Raw genomic sequence first — 22633 nt, 5'->3', positions numbered from 1 at the left:
GGAGGGAGGAATGTTGGTAGAGGTACACTCTGTTTCCATAGACAAACTAGAAGAAGTGAAGTAGGGGAGATCAGCCCACTGTAGTTCAGTCAAGTCTCATGATGTCCTGGAACGTTGGCCATTGTTGAGATGTCTCAGTAGGTCAAGAGACCCAGCAGCCGCTCTACTGTCACCTCTTAGGATCAGGCACCATTACCCCATTCCTGTGACTTAGCCTGCCCCCCATCTTGTGTCCTTTATCTTCACCAGTGCCACAGAAAGGCTTTGGGCCAGGTCAACGCATGGGCCGTTGGCCACTCACAGAGTGCTGCTATCTTTGACTCAAGAATCAACCATAGTCCAATCAGTTGTCATCAGGGTAGTAGATGATGCAAGCTGGTGACCTAGTTGCAAGGACCCACTTCTGACCACTCTTTCTGAAAGGAGACCACAGGCGTGGCAAGCACTGTGTTTCACGGACACCTTTCTTGCTTAAGACCTTACCAATCATGGGATCTACCCCAGTTGTGCAGCCTTGAAGATCTCCAATTGGAATGTACTTGTATAACTGAAATAACCACAGGCATGGTGCATAAACAGATTTGTTCCCAAGATTCAGAAGCTCTTCTTTGGACCAAAAAAACAAAAAAAGCCATACTATGCTTCTCTTAACTTCTCCTTTAAGTTGTATATTGGCCCCTGTATATAGGGCACCTCTTGAGCACCACCACGTCCCCTCAGCCTCTCTTTTGGCTTCAGCCGTTGCTGTAGCAACCAGCCACCAGAGGAGCAAGTTACTGACAGCACCGTCCTCGGCAGCCATTCTGATACATGGGCAATCCTGGAAGTGTAAGGGAGTTAAACATTCTACGGAAAACTTTGACCAACAGGAGATGAGTAGTCCCTCCTTTGACTCCCTCCGGTGATCTAGTCTGAGGTGCATTCTGCATGGCTCCTCAGAGGGTCCCCAGCAGGACCGAGCCCCAGAAGCCCACAGCGGTGGCCAATTCGATACTGCACCCTGGGGACTGGCATTCCCTCCTTCCCTGTCCCCCTTTGGCTCCCTGAGATCACGTCCTAGAGTGAACGACCTGCATCAAAGCCACCGCTTCAGGCTCTGCTTCTGGGGGAGGACCCAGCTGAAGACAACCATGCTTTCCAATCGAAAGATAGCCTTTCTTGGGTCAAGTAGTTCCTATGATCCCGGAAACATGTCTCACTCTTTAACCTGACGGATTAATGCTTGGCTTTCAGGGAGCAATACCGTTCACTTTTATTCCAAGTGTTTTATAAGCATCTTCTTTTCACCCTGATATAGCCGGGTAGCTGAAAGAGAATGAAGGCAGAGCAGCCAACCTGTGAGAAAGGCGCAGTTTCAGACCTTGACAGAAAAGGTCTATGAAGACACTTGCCCTCTACCCAACCTGCTACATTAAACTCTCCATGTAAAGCTTAGGTATGTCGCTCTTTCCAAAGCACCCCAGTAATTCTGCTACGCACCCTCCGTTGAGAATCATTGCTTTAGACTCAATCTACTCAAGAAGGAAACTTCCAAACAGTTATTACTGCTACGTCAACTAGCATATAGTCAAGAAGACAATACTTTCAAAATGAGGATGAGAAAAAATGAAAACGAGCTCTTTGCAAAAGGAGGCACAGGCACATCCTCTTTACCAAGAGTAGGCCGGTGTAATAGGATTGTCAGAATTATAAATAACAGAACTATAATGAAAATTACAGGAACCCATTTATTTTTTAAGACACTATGGTGGCTTAGGCACCATAAGAGATACAAAGGATGAAAAGATGAATAGAAAAACAGTCTCTGCTCTAAAGAATAGATGATAAGGACAGCAGGGCATTGAATGGGATGTAAAGAAATCACAACTTTCTTTCTCTTCCACTGTTCATTTAAACCTGCACAGTGAAGGATGTTTCTTCTCTTCTCGTGTTCAAACACACTGGCAGGTCTATGACTCTATCAATCACTCTTTTTTTTCTTTTAAAGATTTTATTTATTTATTTGACAGAGAGAGACAGCGAGAGAGGGAACACAGGCAGGGGGAGTGGGAGAGGGGGAAGCAGGCTCCCCGCTGAGCAGGGAGCCCGATGCGGGGCTCGATCCCAGGACCCTGGGACCATGACCTGAGCCGAAGGCAGACGCCTAACGACTGAGACACCCGGGCTCCCCTCTATCAATCACTCTCAAATTAGAGGCAGTCCTAACGTTTCTTTAAGTCACAAACCACAGTTTCAATTCAATAATTTGAATGTCCGAAATTGGAGAACCACCAAATCTCCGAATTTATTTTTTATTTTATTTTATTTTAATTTTAAACTTGATTTAGAGTTTGATTTTCTCCTCTCTTCCAGTTAGGACCCATTTCAGGGCCTGTCATGCCAAGTCACAGGAGCCTATGGCTAACTTTTCCTCTCCTTCTGTACACCTTGCTTAGCTTGCCCACCGTACGTTCTGGAAATTCAGGGGCATGCGTGGAACGGGATGAGGGAAGGCGGCTCAGTGAACGCTCCTACTTGACTGGTCCTCTTGTATAATGGATTTATATGCTCTGGGCCTGACTGTCATGAGAACCGACTCTTGTGGAGACACTTGTGAGGTTTTATTCGGAGAATCTCATGCTGGCCCTTTCTGACTTTGACTACCCCAACACAGGCAGTGCCTTCCTTGTGGTCAATTTTGATACCCATTCAGCTTCTGTTCTTCGGCAGTCTCTGTGACAGTCATCCCTCACTCTCTGGTCAGAAGCATCTTGAGTGGAGTCCAGGGCTTTAGATTCCTCAGGGGTGTGTCAAGCTCTCAAAGGAAACAAACCCTTCTTGCCAGGCTTGGGATTGGAAGGTAGCACCCCTCTCCTTCCTCCTTGGGTTCGCTGGACTCAGAGCATGGCAGCTCTCTCCAGAGAGAGGCCTTCACTAATCTATCCCTTCACAAACCCCTCCCCACTCTTTTTATACCCTCAAAACTGGTGAGGAGTTTCAAAAGAGAAGAAACTGATTTTTAGGTCTTTCCTTGAAAGTTTCCCATTTTTGTCCATCTTGGCATTTACCTTGGTAACTGACACCTTACATGGCTGGGCATCTCAGTGACGTCATCATGTAGGTCAACAAGATGGCACAATGGCCTTAGCATGTGGTACATGCAGGACATGAGGTCTGTGCACGGGGCATCAGGAGAACAAAGACAAAGGACCACGCCACCAAAATGGAGGATAAGTTGTCCAGGAGATTGCTGGAACGAGTAAATCAAAATCAAAAAATCAAATCCTGATTTGATTCTTCCTTTTTTGAAAATTCAGTAAATCTTTTCCCCTCAGTTATATTGAGATGTAATTGACAGGCAACACAATGCAAGTTTAAGGTGGACATCACAATGATATGACTGTATATTGTGAAAGGATTACTACTGTAAGTTTCACCAACATCCATCATCTCATATAGATATAATTTATTTAATAATTATATATATATATGTATATATAATTTCCCAGGTGATGAGAACTCTTGGGATTTATTCTTTTAACAACTGTCTTGTATATCATACAGGAGTGTTAGCTATAGTCATGGTATTGTACATCCCATCCCTAGGACTTATGTATCTTTGGACGCCCTCCCTCCAATTCCCCTCCCCCAAGCCCCTGCTTCTGGTAACCGCGAGTATGATCTCTTTTTCTGAGTTTGGGTTTTGTTGTTTTGTTTTTAGATTCCACGTATAAGTGAGATCATACAGTATTTGTCTTTCTCTGTCTGATTTCTCTTAGCGTAATGCTCTCAAGGTCCAGCCATGTCACAAAGGTCAAGATCGCCTCCTTTTATATTGCTGAATAATATTCCATTGTATATACAAATGCCACAATGTCTTTATCCATTCAGCCGTCAAGGGGCACTTGGGTTGTGTCCACGCCTTGGCTAATGCCGCCGTGAACATGGGGGTGCAGGTATCTCTTTAACATGGCGTTTTCATTTTCTTTGGATATATTCCCAGTAGTGCAATTGTTGGATCATATGGCAGTTCCAGTTTTAATTTTTTGAGGAACCTCCATACTGTTCTCCATAGGGGCTGTACCAATTTACAGCCACCGAAAGTGCACAAAGGTTCCCTTTCCTCCATAGCCTCACCAGTACTTGCTCTTTTTTGTTTTGAGAGCGCACGTGTGTGCGTGCTGAACGGCAGGGGTGGGGAGGCAGAGGAGAGGGAGAGAGGGAATCTCAAGCAGGCTCCACCCTCAGCGCAGTTGTGGGGCTGGATTCCATGACCCTGAGATCACAACCCGCGTCAGACGCTTAACCGACTGACTGCCCAGGCATCCTCTTGTCTTTTTGATGGTAAGTCATTCTGACAGACGCGAGGTGATACCTCGCTGTGGTTTTGATGTGCGTTTCCCTATTTGACTCTTTCTTAATGGATGTGTTGGGAGTTATTAATGTGGTAAATTTGGCGGGGGGGGGGATGTTTTCTGAAGGGAAACGTGCTGAAGAAGACATCTCTATGCCAAGTACATTACATGTTTTGGCAGATTCAAAAACCAAAATGGTTACATGCAAAGTCTTAGTGGGTTTTTTCATCTCATTTAGTCTCTAAATTCCTATAAATTCGTGAATGTAAACGTCACTGTAAAATCAGAAACTCCACATTATCATTAATCATGGAGATTTCTCAAACTGCATTTATGCTAAGAATAATAAGCTTCATTTTGTAAAGGAGAGTAAGAGAATGGTCATCTATGGATTTAAAACATATTCTGACAAAAACTGACCTTGGGAGTTGAGAGGTATGAATACTTTGAAATGATGATATTGTTTAAAAAATAGTTTGAGATTTAACGGACTATGAAACTGTAGTTTTAAATTAATGAGTGTACCTAGTAAAAAGCTTTGCACTGATAAAAATATGAAAAGGCAACTGAAATGTTATAATTATCTTAATAATTAAAGCATCTTGTTAATACGTCAATTATCATGACAGGTCTTTTGAGGGGGGTGCAAGGAAGGAGCTCTGTCTTTTACCATCCTTATCATATCACTATAAATCATTTACCAAGTGCTTGGACACGCATCGCCCATGATGGATCATGCAATCAAAATGCATGCATCATCTGGGTCTTCAAGGAAACTTTGACCAAAGGCTTTAAAGCCACCATTATATGCCTAATACTGGGTCTTGATCTGATCTGCCAAAACCTTGAAAGTCACTACCCGAAAAGAAAAGACAACAGACATCTGGTCAATCAACTTTATTTTTAATTGCCCAAATGCGTACTGACCTTTGTATCCAGACGTAATGGAGGATACAAAAGGAAGAAAAGACAAGATTCCTATCCTCCAAGAAACTAAAATCTGCTGAAGACACACTGCACAAGACAGTAAGACTTGAGGATATATACTGAGTAGCACTGAGGAGTGCCTAACAACTTAGTGCAGCATAAACCCACACAAAGGGACATGGCAGGTGTGGAAGGGTGAGTGATTGGGGCATACACCCTGGGGGAGCATGGCAGGGAGTGGAAGGGGGTGATTGGGGCATACACCCTGGGGGATGGGAGAAGCAATGGACATGTGTTCTAGTCCCCCAAATATCAGTGGCTTCCTGTGGACCTTGGGCGATTAAGGTCCACCTCTCCTGGCCTTGGCTTGATCTATACTACAAGAGAAGGCGAAGACTGGATGTTCTCTAAGGCCCAGCTATGACAATACAGTACTGTGAGGGCAAGTGCAGAGAACCTGGACAAACAGGAAGTTGCACATAAGAGAAAGGACCCACACAAAGCCACAGAGCGGGGGAAAGAACTAGTTTTTTGTGCATGGGCAAGGTGTGGCACGGGACAGCGAGGATCTTAAGAAGCCTGTTTAGCTACTATAAAGATTCTGGGTGCAGTAAACTCGGAAATAGGCAAGACAGAACGTGAAGCCAGGTAAGGGACGATATGCAGGGGTCAACTAGAAAAGGGCACACCATGTGTCCTATGGTCGAAGTCTGACTCGTCTTCATGCTCCCCACCTCATTCTACAGCCTTTATGTCTTCTTGGAACCTCATTGCAACCCCTTCCCCAAACCCACACACCAGACAGAGTGAGAAGAAGGTGTGGCTACAGACGCCCACTGTTTAGACCCGCACAAGTAGACCCCTTTTGTGGGCCAGGAAGCCAAGAGCAGCTGCTGAAAAGATGGCGGTCAATCCAATCAGCCTCATCAGGCCTGGCACGGAGGGCAAATGTCTCTCCAAGAAGGTCGTGGTAATGGGCTGCGCAGGGACATCCTGGGTTCAGAGAACATTCGGTGTCAGTACAGGGCTTACGCACTTTGCTCCAGAAATTCTTGGTTCCCTCCAGTTCTTTGAACATGACCCACTCCTGCCCACCTCTAGGCCATTAATTATAATGTACCTGCTGCTCATGACACTCATCCCCATTCCCCACTAGGCCCTTTACTTTGCTAATTCTGACTCATCCTTCAAGTCTTAGCTTACAGGCTCCTGGGAGAGCTTTTCCTGTGGCCCCAGGCTAAGATGGCTTCTTCTTTTTACACCCTTGGCAAGTCTTCTTCATGACACTTGTGCTTTCTGATTATCATCTGTTCTCTCCACATGTCGTTGCTCCGTGAAAGCACTGCTTAAGTACCCTTAGCATGGTGGCTGATGTGGAGTCGCTACACAGTAAGTATTTGTTGAGTTCAATGACTCTGTGGTCCACTCAGACCCCAGTCCCATCTCCGACAGAAGCACTAAGGCAGTGACTTGGACTGGCAGGGCTATTCTTTTGGACTTCACATTGATCAAGGAATCACTTTGACCTTTCTGACCCTTGTCCTCTGCAATGCATTTCACTCTATCCCTGTGTGTGTCCTTCCTTCCAGTCAGGAAAACTTCCTGGGGTTTTATTACAAAAGTAATAGTGCATATATTGAACATAGTTTTCTAATCTAAATCTGTGCCATTTCATTCCACCCCTTGGTCCCTAGACAGGGGAGGCTGCCATACTTCTTTTCATTTCTTACCCACTGTTGGGAATCACCAGGTTAGAGATTTATTCAGAAAGCGTTTCTTGAGTTCTTAGTATGTTCTAGAACTCTCTTGACAAAAACTGTATTTTTCCTAATAATCTGCAATGGATGTGGCAGGCTACAAATTTATCAATTTCTTTTAAATCCTTCACCTCTGCCCTAACACATGGTATCTTTTAAAATTCTTTTTTTTGGAGAGGGGAGGCAGAGGGAGAGGGAGAATCTTAAGAAGCCTCCATGCCCAGCATGAGCTCAGCTCAGGGCTCGATCTCACAACCCTGAGATCTTGAGCTGAGCGGAAATCAAGAGTCGGAGGCTCAACCAACTGAGCTACCCAGGCACCCCCTCATTGTATCTTTTCAAACATGCATGAGTTGAATTACTTAGGGAAAGGTGTATGAACATTATAAGTGGTTCTTTCTGCAAATAATTGTTTTTAGAGAAACGGGATTTAAATTCACGAAATAGAATATAACCTACCACTGACTCTGGTTCTGACTGCCAGATTTCATCCTCTGGGATCTTCCCCATGGCATGCAGGATCTGAAAAGAGTGTTTTGGTGAATTACAAAGGTGACACCATCTTTCTGCTGCTAATCTGCTCTTTAAATAAAGGACTAACTGATTGTCTCTTGGGATATCCATCAAAAACACCAGGGTAAAAGCCAACGTAGTCCACTGAATCTTTAAAAGGCTCTAAAAAGGTCTTTCAGCCATGACATAAGAAGCTCCAACCATTAGGCTCACCACAGATTCGAGTAGCTGCGAACATGCCTCAATAGGAATGAGATCATAGGGACGGTCAGGAAATATACAATGAATTCTGAGTCGTAATAAAATCATTTTGGGTTCTATAATATTAGACCCGGGTGATCTCTCAAGTACACCCATAGGGATCTTTTGCCCCATGGGGTCTTTCTACTTTGGGTGACACGGTATTTTCATTATTACTTTTGGCTTAAGGTGTTTGTTGCACTTGAGGATACTGTTAAAATGGTGTCTCATGGGTCTTCAGATGGAGGTTACTGGAGAGTTGGTCTCCAGGATCTCAGACACCTTTGACCTGCTTGTAGGACCCATGCGTTGCCTCCTCTCCCACGGCCCATGACCCGAGGCCCTACCTCTCGGGCTGCTCTCTCCCCAGCCTCCACGGCCCCCTCCATGTAACCACTCCAGTGCGTGGCAGTCTCGGTGCCTGCAAAATAAATCCTGCCCACGGGCTGTCGTAGAACCCTGGAAACAAAAGCAAAGAGGTCAAAATGGTCAGTCTGACAGAGGCAGAGAAGAGCCCTCCTACAGAGACCAAGTCCGGTTGGTTTCCTCCGATGCTAAGTGTCACAAGTACATGGACAATTCTGGAATAATGTTCACAGGTGCCTCCGGCTACTGCATGATCCTTGTCACAAAGAATACAAGCTGAATTGTGCTCCTGCAGCAAGAGCTTGCAGGTATAGGGGCTGATGTCAATGGAGTATGTATTTGTTTCGCCTACACGAAATGAGGGACTATTTGGGCCCAGTCCTTTTATGGCTCACCAGCTCCAAGCCAGGTGACACCTACCCCAGTTCCCTACCTGGTTATTCCACCAATGAACTTGGCAAATCAATTCCTCTCACTGAGCTCTGGATTCCCCATCTCTTAGAGGACACTTCTCCATCAGGGACAGGTAACAAATCTATGAGCCTGACTAAGGCCATAAAACTACCCACTCACTAAGGCGCCCGGGCGACTGTTGATTAAGCGTCTGACTCTTGGTTTTGGCTCAGGTCATGATCTCAGGACTGTGAGATCGAGCCCCACATTGGGCTCTGCGCTCAGCTGGGAGTCTGCTTGTCTCCCTCTCCCTCTGCCCCTCCTCCTGTTCACTCTCTCTCTCAAATAAATCGAAAAACAAACAAACAAAAAACCCCTACCACTCACTGAGCACTTACCTCTACCTGTGTTAAGAGTTTTACCTCGTTAGATAACAGCTGACGTTCATTGGGTGCCAAGTACTCCTCGAAGCATTAATCCTCACCACAACCCTAAGAGGTCGGTGCTATGATTATCCCCATTTTGCAGACGAGAATATGGAGCTATAGGGACTGTGACATTGTGAGGCACTGCCGAGAACCCCCCCTTCAAGAATGAAGGATTTCTTTTTATACAAATTGTTTTTTAAATATTTTATTTATTTATTTGAGAGAGAGAACGAGATGGAGAGAGCATGAGAGGGGGGAGGGTCAGAGGGAGAAGCGGGATGCGGGACTCGATCCCGGGACTCCAGGATCATGACCTGAGCCGAAGGCAGTCGCTTAACCAACTGAGCCACCCAGGCACCCAAGAATGAAGGATTTCTTCCCCGCTGCTGGGAGCACTACCAGAAGATGCCTTCGGGTGCCAGCCCCCTCTGGGGATCGCCTCTGCTGAAGAAAACTGCGTCACCTCAAGGTTCTGCCTTTTTCCAGAAGCAGGAGCATTCAATGACTGATCATCACGGGGTGGTAAGGACTTCTCCCCGCCTCGCTCCAACCTGGAACAACTCTTAAGGGCCATTCTAGCTCCAGAGCTCCCTATGGGCTCAGCTGAGGCCTTCACTGGAAGTCCATCACAGTCCAGCTTCTCCGTTGTCCCTCTCTTGCTCCCTTCCTCTCACTTCCACAAGCACTGACCCCAAGGGCTGTCTCGAGTGCATATCCTGTATGCGAATCTGTGTTTCAGACTCTGCTTCCTGGGGAATCTAATCAGCAACAAAGACAGTCACTCACTCCAGCTCATGGCTAGTAAGTGGCAGAGCTGAGACCTGAATCCAGGCCATCTGGCTCCAGTACCCACGGTTCTTTTTTTTTTTTTTTTAGATTTGTTTGTTTACTTGAGAGAGAGAGAGAGAACACAAGTCAGGGGAGGAAGAGAGTGGGAGAATCCTCAAGCACACTCCCCGCTGAGCGTGGAGCCCTACATGAGGCTTGATCCCACGACCCATGAGATCATGACCTGAGCCTGAGCCGAAACCAAGAGTTGGATGCTTAACTGACTGAGGCACCCAGGCACCCCGAGCACCCACAGTCTTAGCCCCCTAGTTATACTTCCTCCCTCTTGCATTACTCAATCTTTTTAAAGAGCTCCACGACATACCTACTATTATCATTATCCCACTTTACACATGAGGAAATAGGCTTGAAGAAACGTGCGCTGACTTGCCAAGAGCCACACTGCTAGAAAATAGCAGAGCTAGGGTTTGAACTAGGTCTACCAGATGTCACGGTCTCTGGTTTTTGTCCTCTGTGCTTTGCCTGGTGTATCATCATCACTGGTTAGCAAAGAGTGGCCATATGCTATATAAAGGGACAGAAGTGTCCTGCACTTGGCTTCTAGGAGGGGTGGTTTGTTGTTGCCCTGACAAAAATACCATAAAGGACGCACTGTTACCCTGTCATTATTCATCCTATCTCAAGTTTACATTATCTCAAGTAAGGGATGTGGAGGTCCAGAGTGAACACCCAAGCTCTATCTCGGCCAACACTGTACACCACCGAGCCTTTTATCAGAAAACCGAATGGGCTTGCTTGAATCGGTGGGTTTTCCTTCACTGGCCCTCACTGAAGCCATTAAGAATAGAAAGGGGGTAGAGGGGCGCCTGGGTGGCTCAGTCATTAAGCGTCTGCCTTCGGCTCAGGTCATGATCCCAGGGTCCTGGGATCAAGCCCCACATCGGGCTCCCTGCTCAGCGGGAAGCCTGCTTCTCCCTCTCCCTCTGCTTGTGTTCTCCCTCTCCCTCTGCTTGTGTTCCCCCCTCTCTGTGTCTCTGTCAAATAAATAAAATCTTTAAAGATAAATAAAAAGGGGGTAGAAAGTAGAAGAGAAGATATTATAGAATATTAAATGCTGCCAATAATACATGGAATAATCTGGAATAATCTGTAGCCAGAAGGGCCTGGAGAGCCTAAAGGTATTCAGGAAGGATTCCCTGCAAGAGAAGGTAAATTCGCTTTCTCCAAGTTCATTAAACAGTGTTGTTTTTTACACAGGAGCAAACAGGCTTGCTTTCATGTCAAGGTCTCTGTTTTTATCCTCTATGCTTTGCCTCGTATATCATCATTACAAATGTCCACTTTTTTTCAAGATTTTATTTATTTACTGATTTATTTAGAGTGCACGAGTGGGGGAAGGAGCAGAGAGAGGGAGAGAGAGAATCTCAAGCAGACTCCACACCAAGCATGGAGCCTTATGTGGGGCTTGATCTCATGACCCTGAGATCACGACAGGAGGCAAAATGATTTGGCGCTTAATCCACTGAGCCACCCAGGTGCCCGTGCATGTCTGTTTTTTTTCAAATCAAGGGAACTAACACCAAGTTGGAAACCTTTAGAAGCCCTGGCCAAATCCTAGAATTAAATATTAGATGAGAGAATAAGTGCTTAGAGAACTAGTCATGCGAACAATTGGAATGTAAAAATGTAAAAACTAAGAATTAATTTCAAACAGACAAAGAGGTATTTTTCCTCTACTTGTCATGTACAAACCTTCCCTTGGGGAAAAAACACCCAACAGCTGGAGAAGAAAAATCCCTGCCTCTTCTTTCACAGCTGAGTGAGCAGACAGTATATATTCACAAAAAGGGATATTTCCATGTGTATTTCCCCTGGCTTGGTGGAGTAAAATATTTCTTTACGTGTTTTATTGCTTCATCACTACAATTCATTTTTCTGCCTACCCAGAAGTAAAATTCCTTAAGAAATGTGTGTTTCTTTACTAATGCGCTGTCAACACTGTCCTTTGTCATCATCTGGAAACAGAGCATCTTCTGTGTACTTCCAGGCCCCTGAAGATAACCCTCTTTGCAGTACCTCAAATGTCATGACCTGATGGGTCAAGGGAAGCCCTTGTGGCAGGTAATCCTTGCTGAGTCCAGGAGCTATGTCACCAAGATATGCTGAGCCTTAGTTTCTACCCTCCAAATTGAAGGTGGTGACATGAAGCCTGATACATGTCCTTGGGAAGAAATAAGGATGAAAATAGGGTACTGCCATGTCACCACCCAAGCCTGATACGATGGGCTTTATGTTGTTTCTGTCGTGCGGCCAGGGTCAGGCCCGTGTGGGTGAATCTCTTTTTTGCTCCCCACCATCCCGTGGCCCGATAAGACATTTTCTTGCAACACCTTAGGGGACTGAGCATGAAACTTGCCATTCCGTGGTCAGAAATCTATTCACACCGCAAAACCCAAAACCAAAAGTCATGCTCTGACTGGCCTTTCTTTGTTGAGAGGGCAAACTTTGTCTTCCTGAATCTGTTATATGAGGCAAAGGATCCTATTTACCTTTCTGATTCTCCATCAGAGAATCTCCATTCTCAATCCCCAATATGACCCAGAGCCCAGCCACGCAGAACTTTCCCCCAGACCTCCCACAAACTTGAAGGATTCCAAGCTCATAATGTTCCATCTGCCCGGGGTGCATTCTCCAATACCTTTCTCTGCCTTCTACACTCCTCAGGTGGTATGTGTATTAGGAAGCTTTCTTGGATTTCTCTCGGTAAGGCTAGCCCACCCTTCCCTGGGTCCCCATGGTATCTGTACGCCAGTCTATTAGAGTACTTACCACAGCACGTTAGAGTCAATTTTTGCTGTCCTCTCTTCTCCCCATCCCCCACCCCAGGCCCCGACACTGTCAGCTCCTTCGCAGCACGGAGGAATTTTCTCAGTATGGATGTTTCCAGCACAGTGCCTGGCAAATGGTTGGTGCTCAGCCAGTAAGTCCTGAATGAAGCAACTACTATGGACGTAGTCTATACTCAGCATATCCCAAAATGAACTTACTGACCCAGTAGCTAATCAGGTGGTGCTCTTTGGCCCCAGAATGTTCTTGTACGTGACATTTTGCCATCCTCAGGAAGATAAGGAAAGTGTTCACCGAAGTCACTGTGTATCTCCTCACAAGCAGGTTTTAATCCTTCTTTGATTCTCGTGGACAGATTGATCACCTGTTTAAATTCACTCGTACCTTCTTTTTATTGCATACTCCCAACAGGCTTTTCCTCACTACCCTACATGTCCTATCTCATTTAGATTGAGCTCTTGGCATTAAATTATTGTTTGGCTTAGTAATTACTATAATGGTCATCGTAATTACTGCTGGATCATCAATCCATACCTTGTCGTTGTCATCAAACACAATTATCTAAACACCAGTGAGTCCTACTTGGACAGACAACGCCGTTAATGCTAAAAGCCACTGAATCGTGCGCCTTTGGCGAATTGTATGGTCTGTGAATTATATCTCAGAAAAAGTGTTAAAAAAAAAACTCCTGGGGCACCAGGTGGCTCGTTGGTTAAGCATCTAACTCTTGGTTTTGGCTCAGGTCATGATCTCAGGGTCGTGAGATCGAGCCCCGTGTGAGGCTCTGAGTTCGGCGTGGACTCGGCTTGAGATTCTCCCTCTCTCCCTTTGGCCCGCCCCACCACTCACGCTCTCTAAGTAAATAAATAAATAAAATCAGTCTTTTTAAAAAAACCCTCATGTTGTCATGAACATACTGATTATTATGTCCCTTGTATGCCATTTTGTGCTTTCTTATACACCTGCCAAGGAAAGTAAGGTCCAGAGAGAAGCGACCTGTGCAGGATGACAAAGCTGGTTATTGGTAGAATCGGGACTGTACTCAAGTCCCTGCACTCCCAGACTAGAATTCATATTGAAGAACCAATACATGCCTGAAATAGAGCCTTATCATCCTGATGTTTTCAGAGATATGTCTTTGGGCAGGTCAGTGTCCTTCGTAGTAAACTTCTAAGAAATCCTGACTTGAGGATTGCTTTTACTAATGGTGTACCCATGTTGGCACTTCCACGGTTCCATTTTTTAAAAGATTTACTTATTTATTTAAGAGAGAGCACGCGCGCATGCGCACGAGTTGGGGGAGGAGCAGAGGGAGAGAGAATCTCAGGCTGACTCCGCACTGCGGCTCAATCCCACTACCCATGAGATCGTGACCTGAGCCAAAACCAAGAGTCCGACGCTTAACCGACTGAGCTACCCAGGCACCCTGACAATTCCATTTTAAGGAAATTTTAGTGAGCTCTAACCTCAGTATAAAGATAATTCTTCTGACGATATAAGCGAACCCTCTGACTATCTAAATTCCTATTCTTATGTGGCCACCTTCGTTGGTTATATTGATCGGGGTTGCTCCTTCAGAGGAATCCAGAGTGCAAGGCACACCATGGTGTGGAATTATAATGACTTCAACCCAGGAGATTCACAAGATACAAAGGAAATTAGGGATATCTTTTCTTTTCCCTCCCCCCCCCCCCCCCCCCCCTCCTTCCTCTCTCTCTCTCTCTCTTTCGTGTTTACAAGATAAAAAGGGAGAAGAGCTCCATGAACCCATTTAGAGTTCGGATTCAGGTTCAGGGAATTTCAGTGAGAGCTTAGCACACTTTTACTCTACCTTCCATATTGAGTCATGACCCCAGGGGGGAAGTAGGTGGTATAGCAGCCCCCCGAGTACTGCTCCTCACACCAGTTCTTCTCTTCGTAATGCACTGGCTGCAAGAGAGAAAGACAAAAGTTCAGAGGAAACTCAGACAAAGCTGTTTAGTCTAGAATAAATCAAACACAGCCTGGTGGGCATCATACTGAAGAACCAATATACATCTGAAAGAAAGCCTTATTATTAGCCTGATATTTTTAGAGATATGCCTTCGGGCAGGTAAACGTCCTTGGTAATAAACTCCGAAGACATTCTGACTGCAGAAAGTTCTCTCACTTGGTTCATTCATGTCTCAGGAAATGTTCATGAACTGCAATTGTCTCATTCCACATTTGAATTGGTCTTACCTTTTAAAAAGTTATTAGTGCCTAATGGTTTCAAGACAAGTTTAAAAAAGGATTTATGCTTACTGGAGTGGCTGAAGCAGAGAAAACGGCAGAAAAACATGTCTATCAAAGAAAAAGGATGACCAGATTCATGTCTTTGGTGGAAGTGAGCTTTGCCAAGTAAGGGCAGCTAGATGGACGAATGAATGTTTTCATGGGCTTGCAGGCACTTCTATGGATGAGGGCACTTGCAAACAACTACTGATGTCTGAAAGACGTGTTTTTTCCACAAACAGGCGAAACGTTGGCTGAGATTTTGCAAAGCTCGAGCCTTTTATTAAAATAACCAAAATAAGCTTTATCCTTGTTATTCTGACATGAAAATCAACATAGCAAGTTTTAAGAGAAAAATGTCAGCTTAAAAAGAGATTTTGAGAAAAATGTTTTGTCTAAAAAATAGGCAGTCCCATACGGCATGATGGATAGTCGTGTGTAACGCATCCTATTTATAGAGCACAAGGGCCCTAGTTGAGGGGATGTCAGTGGGTCCGGGTCGCTCGTGGTCTTGCCACATCTCATGCGCTCTCTGCGTCTGAGGGCAACCACCACCTTGGGAGCACTCTTCTCTGGCTGTTTTCAGCCACTCAGAAGAGAGGGTGGGCTTTATCTTTCCCCTTTCCCTGCTCCCGGGGCTTGCTTCCTTCCACATAACGAACACCCAAGCAAAAGGAAATCAAGTGCTCCTCTTCCTGCCAAGAGCAAACAAAGACAGGACCAGCTCATCTTTATCAGCAGCAATGAATCACCCACATTCTTCTTCGAAGAAAGAGACTTTCCCACATTAAACATGCTCAACTGTTGCTGGAATTTGAGAGCAACTACATTCCCTTCCAACTGGGGTTCCCCAAACAACCATCCCACAGGTCGTTGGAGGGATCTCAGTGACATACCACCTCCGCCTGAGTGCGTCTCAGAACGTTTACTTCAAGAAAGCTCGAGTATCTACCAGGATGAAGTATCTGGACAGCATTTTAAAACAGAAAAACCAGTCATTTTTAATGGACGTGAAAGGATTATTTTTTTTTAGCGTGTGTATATTGATGGTTTTGCTACTTCACTCGCGCTACCCTTGAGCCTAGAGGCTATGCTTATATTTAAACTTTCGAGGGGCGCCTGGGTGGTTCAGTTGATGAAGCGCTGCCTTCGGCTCAGGTCATGATCTCAGGGTCCTGGGATCAAGCCCCGCGTCGGGCTCCCCGCTCAGCAAGAGTCTGCTTCTCCCTCTGCCTCTGCTCCTCCCCTCACTCGTTCTCTCTCTCTCTCTCTCAAATACATAAACTTGCTAAGTGGTCTACGGAAGCACAAAAAATTGAAGCAAAACACAATCTTCATTATTATTATTACGCTTCTCTCCAGACCAATCCATCACTCTCGTTCAAGGAACTCCAAAAATCCTCAAGAGCATGAGTTTCACCTACATCGTGTGGGGGGCGGGGGGAGAGGGGGGGAAGGGGAATCTTGCTTTAAAAGAACGAACGAAAATGACAAATTGAAAAGCTACAACAACCTGAGTGGGACGGAGCAAGGCGCTGTGAAGTTGAGCAAGATCAGTGTGGAAGTAAGAAGATTAAGCCATGTAGCTGCTCAACTAGGTTATGGTGTGCACTGCAGAGATTTGGATTTAAGAGGCTTAACAAGTTAAACAGTCTTAGCCCCCTCATTAGATTTTTCTCACTCTTTAACCGCTTATTTGTACATGGGTCTCCATTGTCTTCAAATGCTTCATGGATAACCGGATTTAATAATCTCTTTCAAAAGGTGATTTAATCCATGTTCAAATGTTACAAACCCCCACGGTCTGGTGCATGTCATGAGAACACCAATTCGTTGCTTTAAATATGGATGAGGGATGGGATTATGTCTGCTGGTTAGGGGCGCATCGCGCCCTCTGGCGGTCACCAAATGACCTTACTGCACCGACCCGTGATCCCGCCCCCCCATCCTGCCTTTCACCACCTGGGTGGGGTGGGGGCTACTACTCGTGTAACTTGAAGATCGCAGGGTCCTCATCCTCAGGCTACTTCCGAAGGTATCTGTGAAACTCGGCCGGCAGGGCTCCCCCTGAGCCAATATAATCGGCGTGTCTTCCCTGCACCCCTAAAGTTCAAGGGTAAAACAAGAGAAAAGGGGATGTGCAAGAGAGGGCCAGGCCACCTGATCTGTACCTCTGAGAGTGCAGGCTGGGTGGGTGTTGGGGAATGCTTATATGCTAGTTTATGCAAACAAATGAGGACCTCAGCTTCTTACAGGATCGGAGAGAGAGAAAACTCTCTGCACTCCCATCCCGGCTGCTAGGATCCAGGATCTCCTGAGGAGCAGCCGAAGCTCTGTTCTACCCCTCTGACAGAGGTGGGAGTGGCGTGGCCCAACGTTCTGCTCCAGGAAGAGTGCTGAACTCGGGGACAAGGGGAGCGTTGCCCGAAACACAACAGTGTTGTGGGGTTCTTGAGCTATCAGAGAGAACGTGAGCTCTCTAGAACGCTACTTGCGTGAGCCTATCCCTCAGAGCCCCTTGAGGACAAAACCAGGGGGCTCTCTCCATCTTACTTGCAAAGCTTCTTGGGAGCCCAGAACTTTTGCATAGAGCTCACACAGTTTCTTCATCCTATGGCGGGGGGGGGGGGGGGGAGGGGAGGAGAAAAAGACAAAAAGGGCAAATGAAGAAAGGAAGGAAGTAAAAGAGACACACAACCCTTCATTCAAAGACCCTGTGAGCTCTTGCTTCCACTTGCCATTTCATTTTAATTTTTCAAAACAAGACCCTTTTGTGTTCTATTTCAAACGTCTGAAGTCGATGTGGTCGCCAACAATATGAAGGAAGAGGAAGTGATACATGGCCCGCATTGCGGGGGGCTACCCGGCAATTTGGTCACTCATTCAAGAAAACACTGTGTACCTCGTTAAGTGTCTGTCTGCGAAGTGCTAGAGATTCTGGGGGGGATCCTTGCTTCCCCTCTTCCTCTCACCGCCCCACGGCCAGGCAATGGGCAGAGTGGAAAGAGGAAGGGGCAGGAAAAGCCCTGAATTCTGCTTCTGCCCCTCAAATACTAGGAGACCTTGAGCAGGTTACTTACTGAAGCTCTCCGCGCTTTAGTTTTATTAACAAACTGGCATGATTTTTTTTTTTTTCATGCTGTAAAACAGTGTGGTGGTCCTCAGACCACCACCAGCCGCGGCCGCAGCAACATCACCCGAGGAACTTGTTTAGAAACGCAAGTTCTCAGGCCCCAGCCCAGACCTGCTGATTCAGAAACAGCAGTGGCAGGCAGAGCTGTGCTTTCCCAAAGTTTCCAGATGATTCTCAGGTTTGAGAACCACTGATGCACAGCATAGAAAGTTACGCTTTATAATAACTGGGATCTAACAGATGCTCAATAAAGAGCTAGGACATAATAGATGCTCAACAGAGAACTGGGACACAATAGACGTTCAATAAATGGTGGCTCTTAAGAAATTTAGTTTCCTGGGGGCGTTGGACATTAGCCAATGGTCAGACAATTATTAGCTGGGGTGTGACATTATAGTTAACTTCAAGTTACTTCAAGTCTGACTTTTACAGAATTTAGAGTCAGGCAATGATTTTCAAAAGTTATTAACACCTACGAGGGAGGGGGCGCCTGGGTGGCTCAGTTGGTTGGGCGACTGCCTTCGGCTCAGGTCATGATGCTGGAGTCCCGGGATCGAGTCCCGCATCGGGCTCCCTGCTCGGCGGGGAGTCTGCTTCTCTCTCTGACCCTCCCCCTCTCATGCGCTCTCTCTCTCTCTCATTCTTTCTCTCAAATAAATAATTAAATAAATCTTAAAAAAAAAAAAAAACAACCTACGAGGGAAAGACAGATTATTCAATAAAATGGCACTGGGACAAAAGCTACCCGTGAATGAAACAAAGTTGACCTCCTTTGTGACTTCTTACACCAACATATATTTTGGAGGATCAAAGGTCGTCAACGTAATAGATGAAACCAGAAAAGTAATTAGAAAAGGAGTGATTTTTAAAATAATCTTGGAATAGAAAAGTATTTTCAACATATGTAAGACCATTCTGAAGGCATGATTTTAAAAACTGATAAATTTAACTTCATAAAACGTTAATCTTTTCTTATAGTATAAAACACATAAACCATAAACATGATCAAAAGCTAAACGGGGAAAAGCTTTGTTGCAGGCACTGCTCCAGGCACTGGAGATCGGGCAGTTGGACCAGCCAGACAAAACCTCCTACCTTCATGGATCTTGCTATTTCAGGGGCGATTTTTTATTTTTGTTTATTTATTTTTTTTAGGTGAGTGGCCCGGTCAGACCTCCATACCCCCGGCCAAGGGCAGCGGTGACAATAGTCACAAAGAAGCAGGATAATGAAGGGGAAGGAATGCGCCATAATGTAATTCAGAGGCTCAGAGTTGGTAAACAGGCATCAGAGGTGGTGTGGGAATAAATAATTGCCAGTGGTGAATATTAACTGCTGGAAGAAACTGCCACCTCCGGAGAAACTCGTCCCTCTGTCCCTTTAATCTGTAATTATTATGCATCACTCATGCAAGGATACACACAGACTGCCCTGCCTCGCAGTCATTTGTCTACCTGGCTATCTCCTTCCCCAGTACGTCTTCAGCCCCTGGGCTATGTCCATTTTTGTATTCCATAGAGCTCCTCGCATGGTATCTTATGGACAATAAACTCAATTAATTTGATGGGGTGCCTGGGTGGCTCAGTTGGTTAAGCCACTGCCTTCGGCTCAGGTCATGATCCTGGAGTCCTGGGATCGAGTCCCACATCGGGAGGGGGGTCCTGGGGGGGGTCCCTGCTCAGCGGGGAGCCTGCTTCTCCCTCTGACCCTCCCCCCTCTCATGCGCTCTCTCTCTCTCATTCTCCCTCTCAAATAGATAAATAAAATCTTTAAAAAAATATTAATTTGAACACTTGGTTCTTAAGTCACTGGCTGTGCCTCTCTACTAGACCCTCATAATTAACATCGCTGACGTGTAGCATTGGGAATACGCCTATAGTTAGGCAGTCTTCAAAGTAAAAAGTTAAGTAAAATGTAAAGGCAAGCAAGTAGGCAGAAAAGAAGGAAGAAAGAGAGAAGAGGCACTTGGTTCCGTACCTTTCATCTTTGGTAAGACGTGCCAGTTTTCTGGCTTTGTGGGCAAGGATAAATCTAAAACATACAAATAAGAAAAAGGAGGGAAATTAATGGCTGCGTTCATCCTGGCCCCAATTCTATAGCTACACATGTGCCGAGAGAGCAAATGGAGTCAACCAGGAGAAACAAATGACATACTAGTTTATTCTGTTCCATGTTTCACTGTTCACGTGCTACATTCTTGACACTGACAAGCACCTTCAGCTTCAGCGACTGAGGGACGAAACACAGATGACCGGCCATAATTTCTGCCCAAGACAATATGATGACTGACCTGCCTCCCCCGACATGGCTGATGGCCAACAAGAACGAGCCCTTGGGCTCAAACGCGCACCTAAGGTCATCCAGCCCTTGCTCTTTGGTTCCGTCTCACGAGGGTGTCTCTCTAGCGTCCAGCCTTCTCAAATCTGCCTCCATTTCTAGCCCTATGATTGCCTTCAACTTCACAACTGGCTTTGATCTCCCTGTCGTCACCCGGGGCTCTCTCGGAAATATGTCTGTATGTATCTCTCTTAGGGCTCATCTCAATTTTGGCTGCTTCAGGTAACCACCAGTCTGGGCCAGGTTCTGACCCCGAAGACGTCCCCAGTCTGTGCTGGTTTTGCCTGCCAAGCTGAGCACTGGGCCAGCCTCGGCTCCTCTCTAGCGGCTCAGAAAATCTCAGCATCCCACATAATTGCCACTGATGCCCACACAGGAGCCACAAGAAGTCCTTTTAGTAAAACACCCTAAGTCATCTTTATATTATGCTTTCACAAAAGATAGCTCACCAAAATATGTCTACCCCCGGCACGAAATATGAAGCAGAAAATGGATATAACAAATTTTAAGATGTTACTGGTATTCTACTTCCTTTCCAAATATTTATCCATTGGAACACATAATTTTTTTTAAAGGCATTAAGAATTTTTCTACTGCCAGATTTGGAGATTTTTACTCATTGGGTAAAAGAAAATTTAACAAAATTTAAGGCACATTTATTAACAGTACGGGAATATTTTGTCAACACCAAATAGCACCCACACCACCACAGGCACGCCTTACCCCATTATGGCGGCACAGTCGCCATCAGGTTTGGTATCATCCAACGTGTAGGCAATTGGAGCTTCCTCTCCTTCAATAATCATGGTTCCACAGTAATCTTGGAAAACAGCAAAATGGAAAAAGATATTCATCACCTTATCAAACTACCCAAAATAGCCACTGTGAAGCACACATCTTCAATTTAGGAGCCCGAAGGCCAAATACAAGATGTTATACTCTAAATAATGAAGGCAAACCAAACTGATGTCAAAAGGAAGGGCGAGTAGCCAACATTTTGTGAAAAATCAAACCATAGACGCCTCTTTGCACATAATAAAGCAATGTCATGTTATGAATTAATCCAGGCCACAATTCAATAAAATCTTGTCTTCCCTGTCATTAAGACTTGTGTCCCGGGACAGCTGGGTGGCTCGCTGGTTAGGCGTCTGCCTTGGGCTCAGGTCGTGAGCCCTTGCTCAGCAAGGGAGCCTGCTTCTCCCTCTGCCTGCCGCCCCCCCGCCCCCCGCTTGTGCTCTCTTTCTGACAAATAAATAAAATCTTAAAAAAAAAGACTTGTGCCCCATCTTGCTTCCTCTTTCATAAGAAATCAGATAAAACCAAAGATGTGTAAAAAAAAAAAATACTAGTCCATTACTGTAAAATAGAAGGGACTGAACGTTCACTTTTTATGAGGAACCACTTAGACTAAGCCAACTAGTTCTCGGTTTTCTGGAGACAGGGCAGAGAGGACATGGGTAACCAGCCTCCACAGAGTTCCAAATCCTCATTCGTCACATGATCTCCAGAACAACTCCGGAAACAATGTCAGCTCATTCTGGTCCAAAGTGCTTCTCTCATTCCCCTCCGTCATTCTCTTGCAAATTTGAGGTTGTTTGAACAAAGTTATGGTGGAGGACTCTGGAACAAATGTTGTCTAGAAAATCCGATGAGAGGGCTTCAAAAGGAGGAAGAAAGAACAGAGAATTTGAGGGTATTGCACCACCCTCAACCTGTGTGTGAGCAGACACACCTGAAGGGGTTTTTGTTTTGTTTTGTTTTGTTTACCTGCACTTGCTTCTCTCTCTCTCTTTGACATTCCCTTCACTGTGCACCTGTAAGAATCAATGTCCCAGCCAGCCACTGCATTGAGGGGTGCTTGCATGCCCCTCAAGTGTGCAGGGACAGGAAAAATGTTGAGAGAAACTGAAGTATGGGAAGAAGAAATGTCCTAAGTCCACCCAAGAACTCAAGAAGACTTAAGGATACAAGAGAAATAGCCAAGGAATCGTCTGTTACAAGAAGACAAGAAAGAAGAGATGAAAAGAGAGCGTGCACACTGATGGTGTGGGGTCAGCTAGACTGGACAGAGAGCTAGTGGGGGACACCAGGCTGTCCTGAATGGAGGCCTTGCTTTCTGGATGGCGTGGGTCCTTAGACACTTCCTTCCGAGAGCAAGGCTGGCCTCCGAGCCATGCAAGCACACCGGGCATGAGTGAAGGACAAAGGGGCAGAGAGAGAAGTCACGTTCGTGCTGGGACAAACCGTGCGGCATCAGTGACATTTCTATCACTTGTAGGGAGACCACTCAGGAGTCCCGCCATGAACACCGGACTT

The 22633-nt window shown here is 45.7% G+C and overlaps 1 protein-coding gene across 3 annotated transcripts in view; it reads right to left on the bottom strand.

Moving 5' to 3' along the window:
- Positions 1-5216: 5216 nt before the first annotated feature.
- MAOB (monoamine oxidase B) overlaps positions 5217-22633 on the bottom strand; it is a 114833-nt gene continuing 97416 nt past the window's right edge. For all 3 annotated transcript variants that reach the window (XM_025857625.2, XM_073901905.1, XM_073901906.1), the window contains 7 exons: positions 21041-21137; positions 19958-20011; positions 17401-17458; positions 14426-14523; positions 8119-8230; positions 7478-7540; positions 5217-6254 (listed from right to left, as the gene is read on the bottom strand). In XM_025857625.2, the coding sequence (XP_025713410.1) occupies positions 6102-6254; positions 7478-7540; positions 8119-8230; positions 14426-14523; positions 17401-17458; positions 19958-20011; positions 21041-21137 (635 nt within the window). In that variant the 3' untranslated portion in view covers positions 5217-6101. The remainder of the gene's footprint in view (positions 6255-7477; positions 7541-8118; positions 8231-14425; positions 14524-17400; positions 17459-19957; positions 20012-21040; positions 21138-22633) is intronic.

The sequence above is a fragment of the Callorhinus ursinus genome, unplaced genomic scaffold, assembly GCF_003265705.2.
Source record: "Callorhinus ursinus isolate GAN/ISIS: 27379988/994484 unplaced genomic scaffold, GSC_fseal_2.0 scaffold16, whole genome shotgun sequence".
Classification (NCBI taxonomy): domain Eukaryota; kingdom Metazoa; phylum Chordata; class Mammalia; order Carnivora; family Otariidae; genus Callorhinus; species Callorhinus ursinus.
Note: the sequence above shows the minus strand (reverse complement) of the source record. Positions and strands in the feature narration are given on the sequence as shown.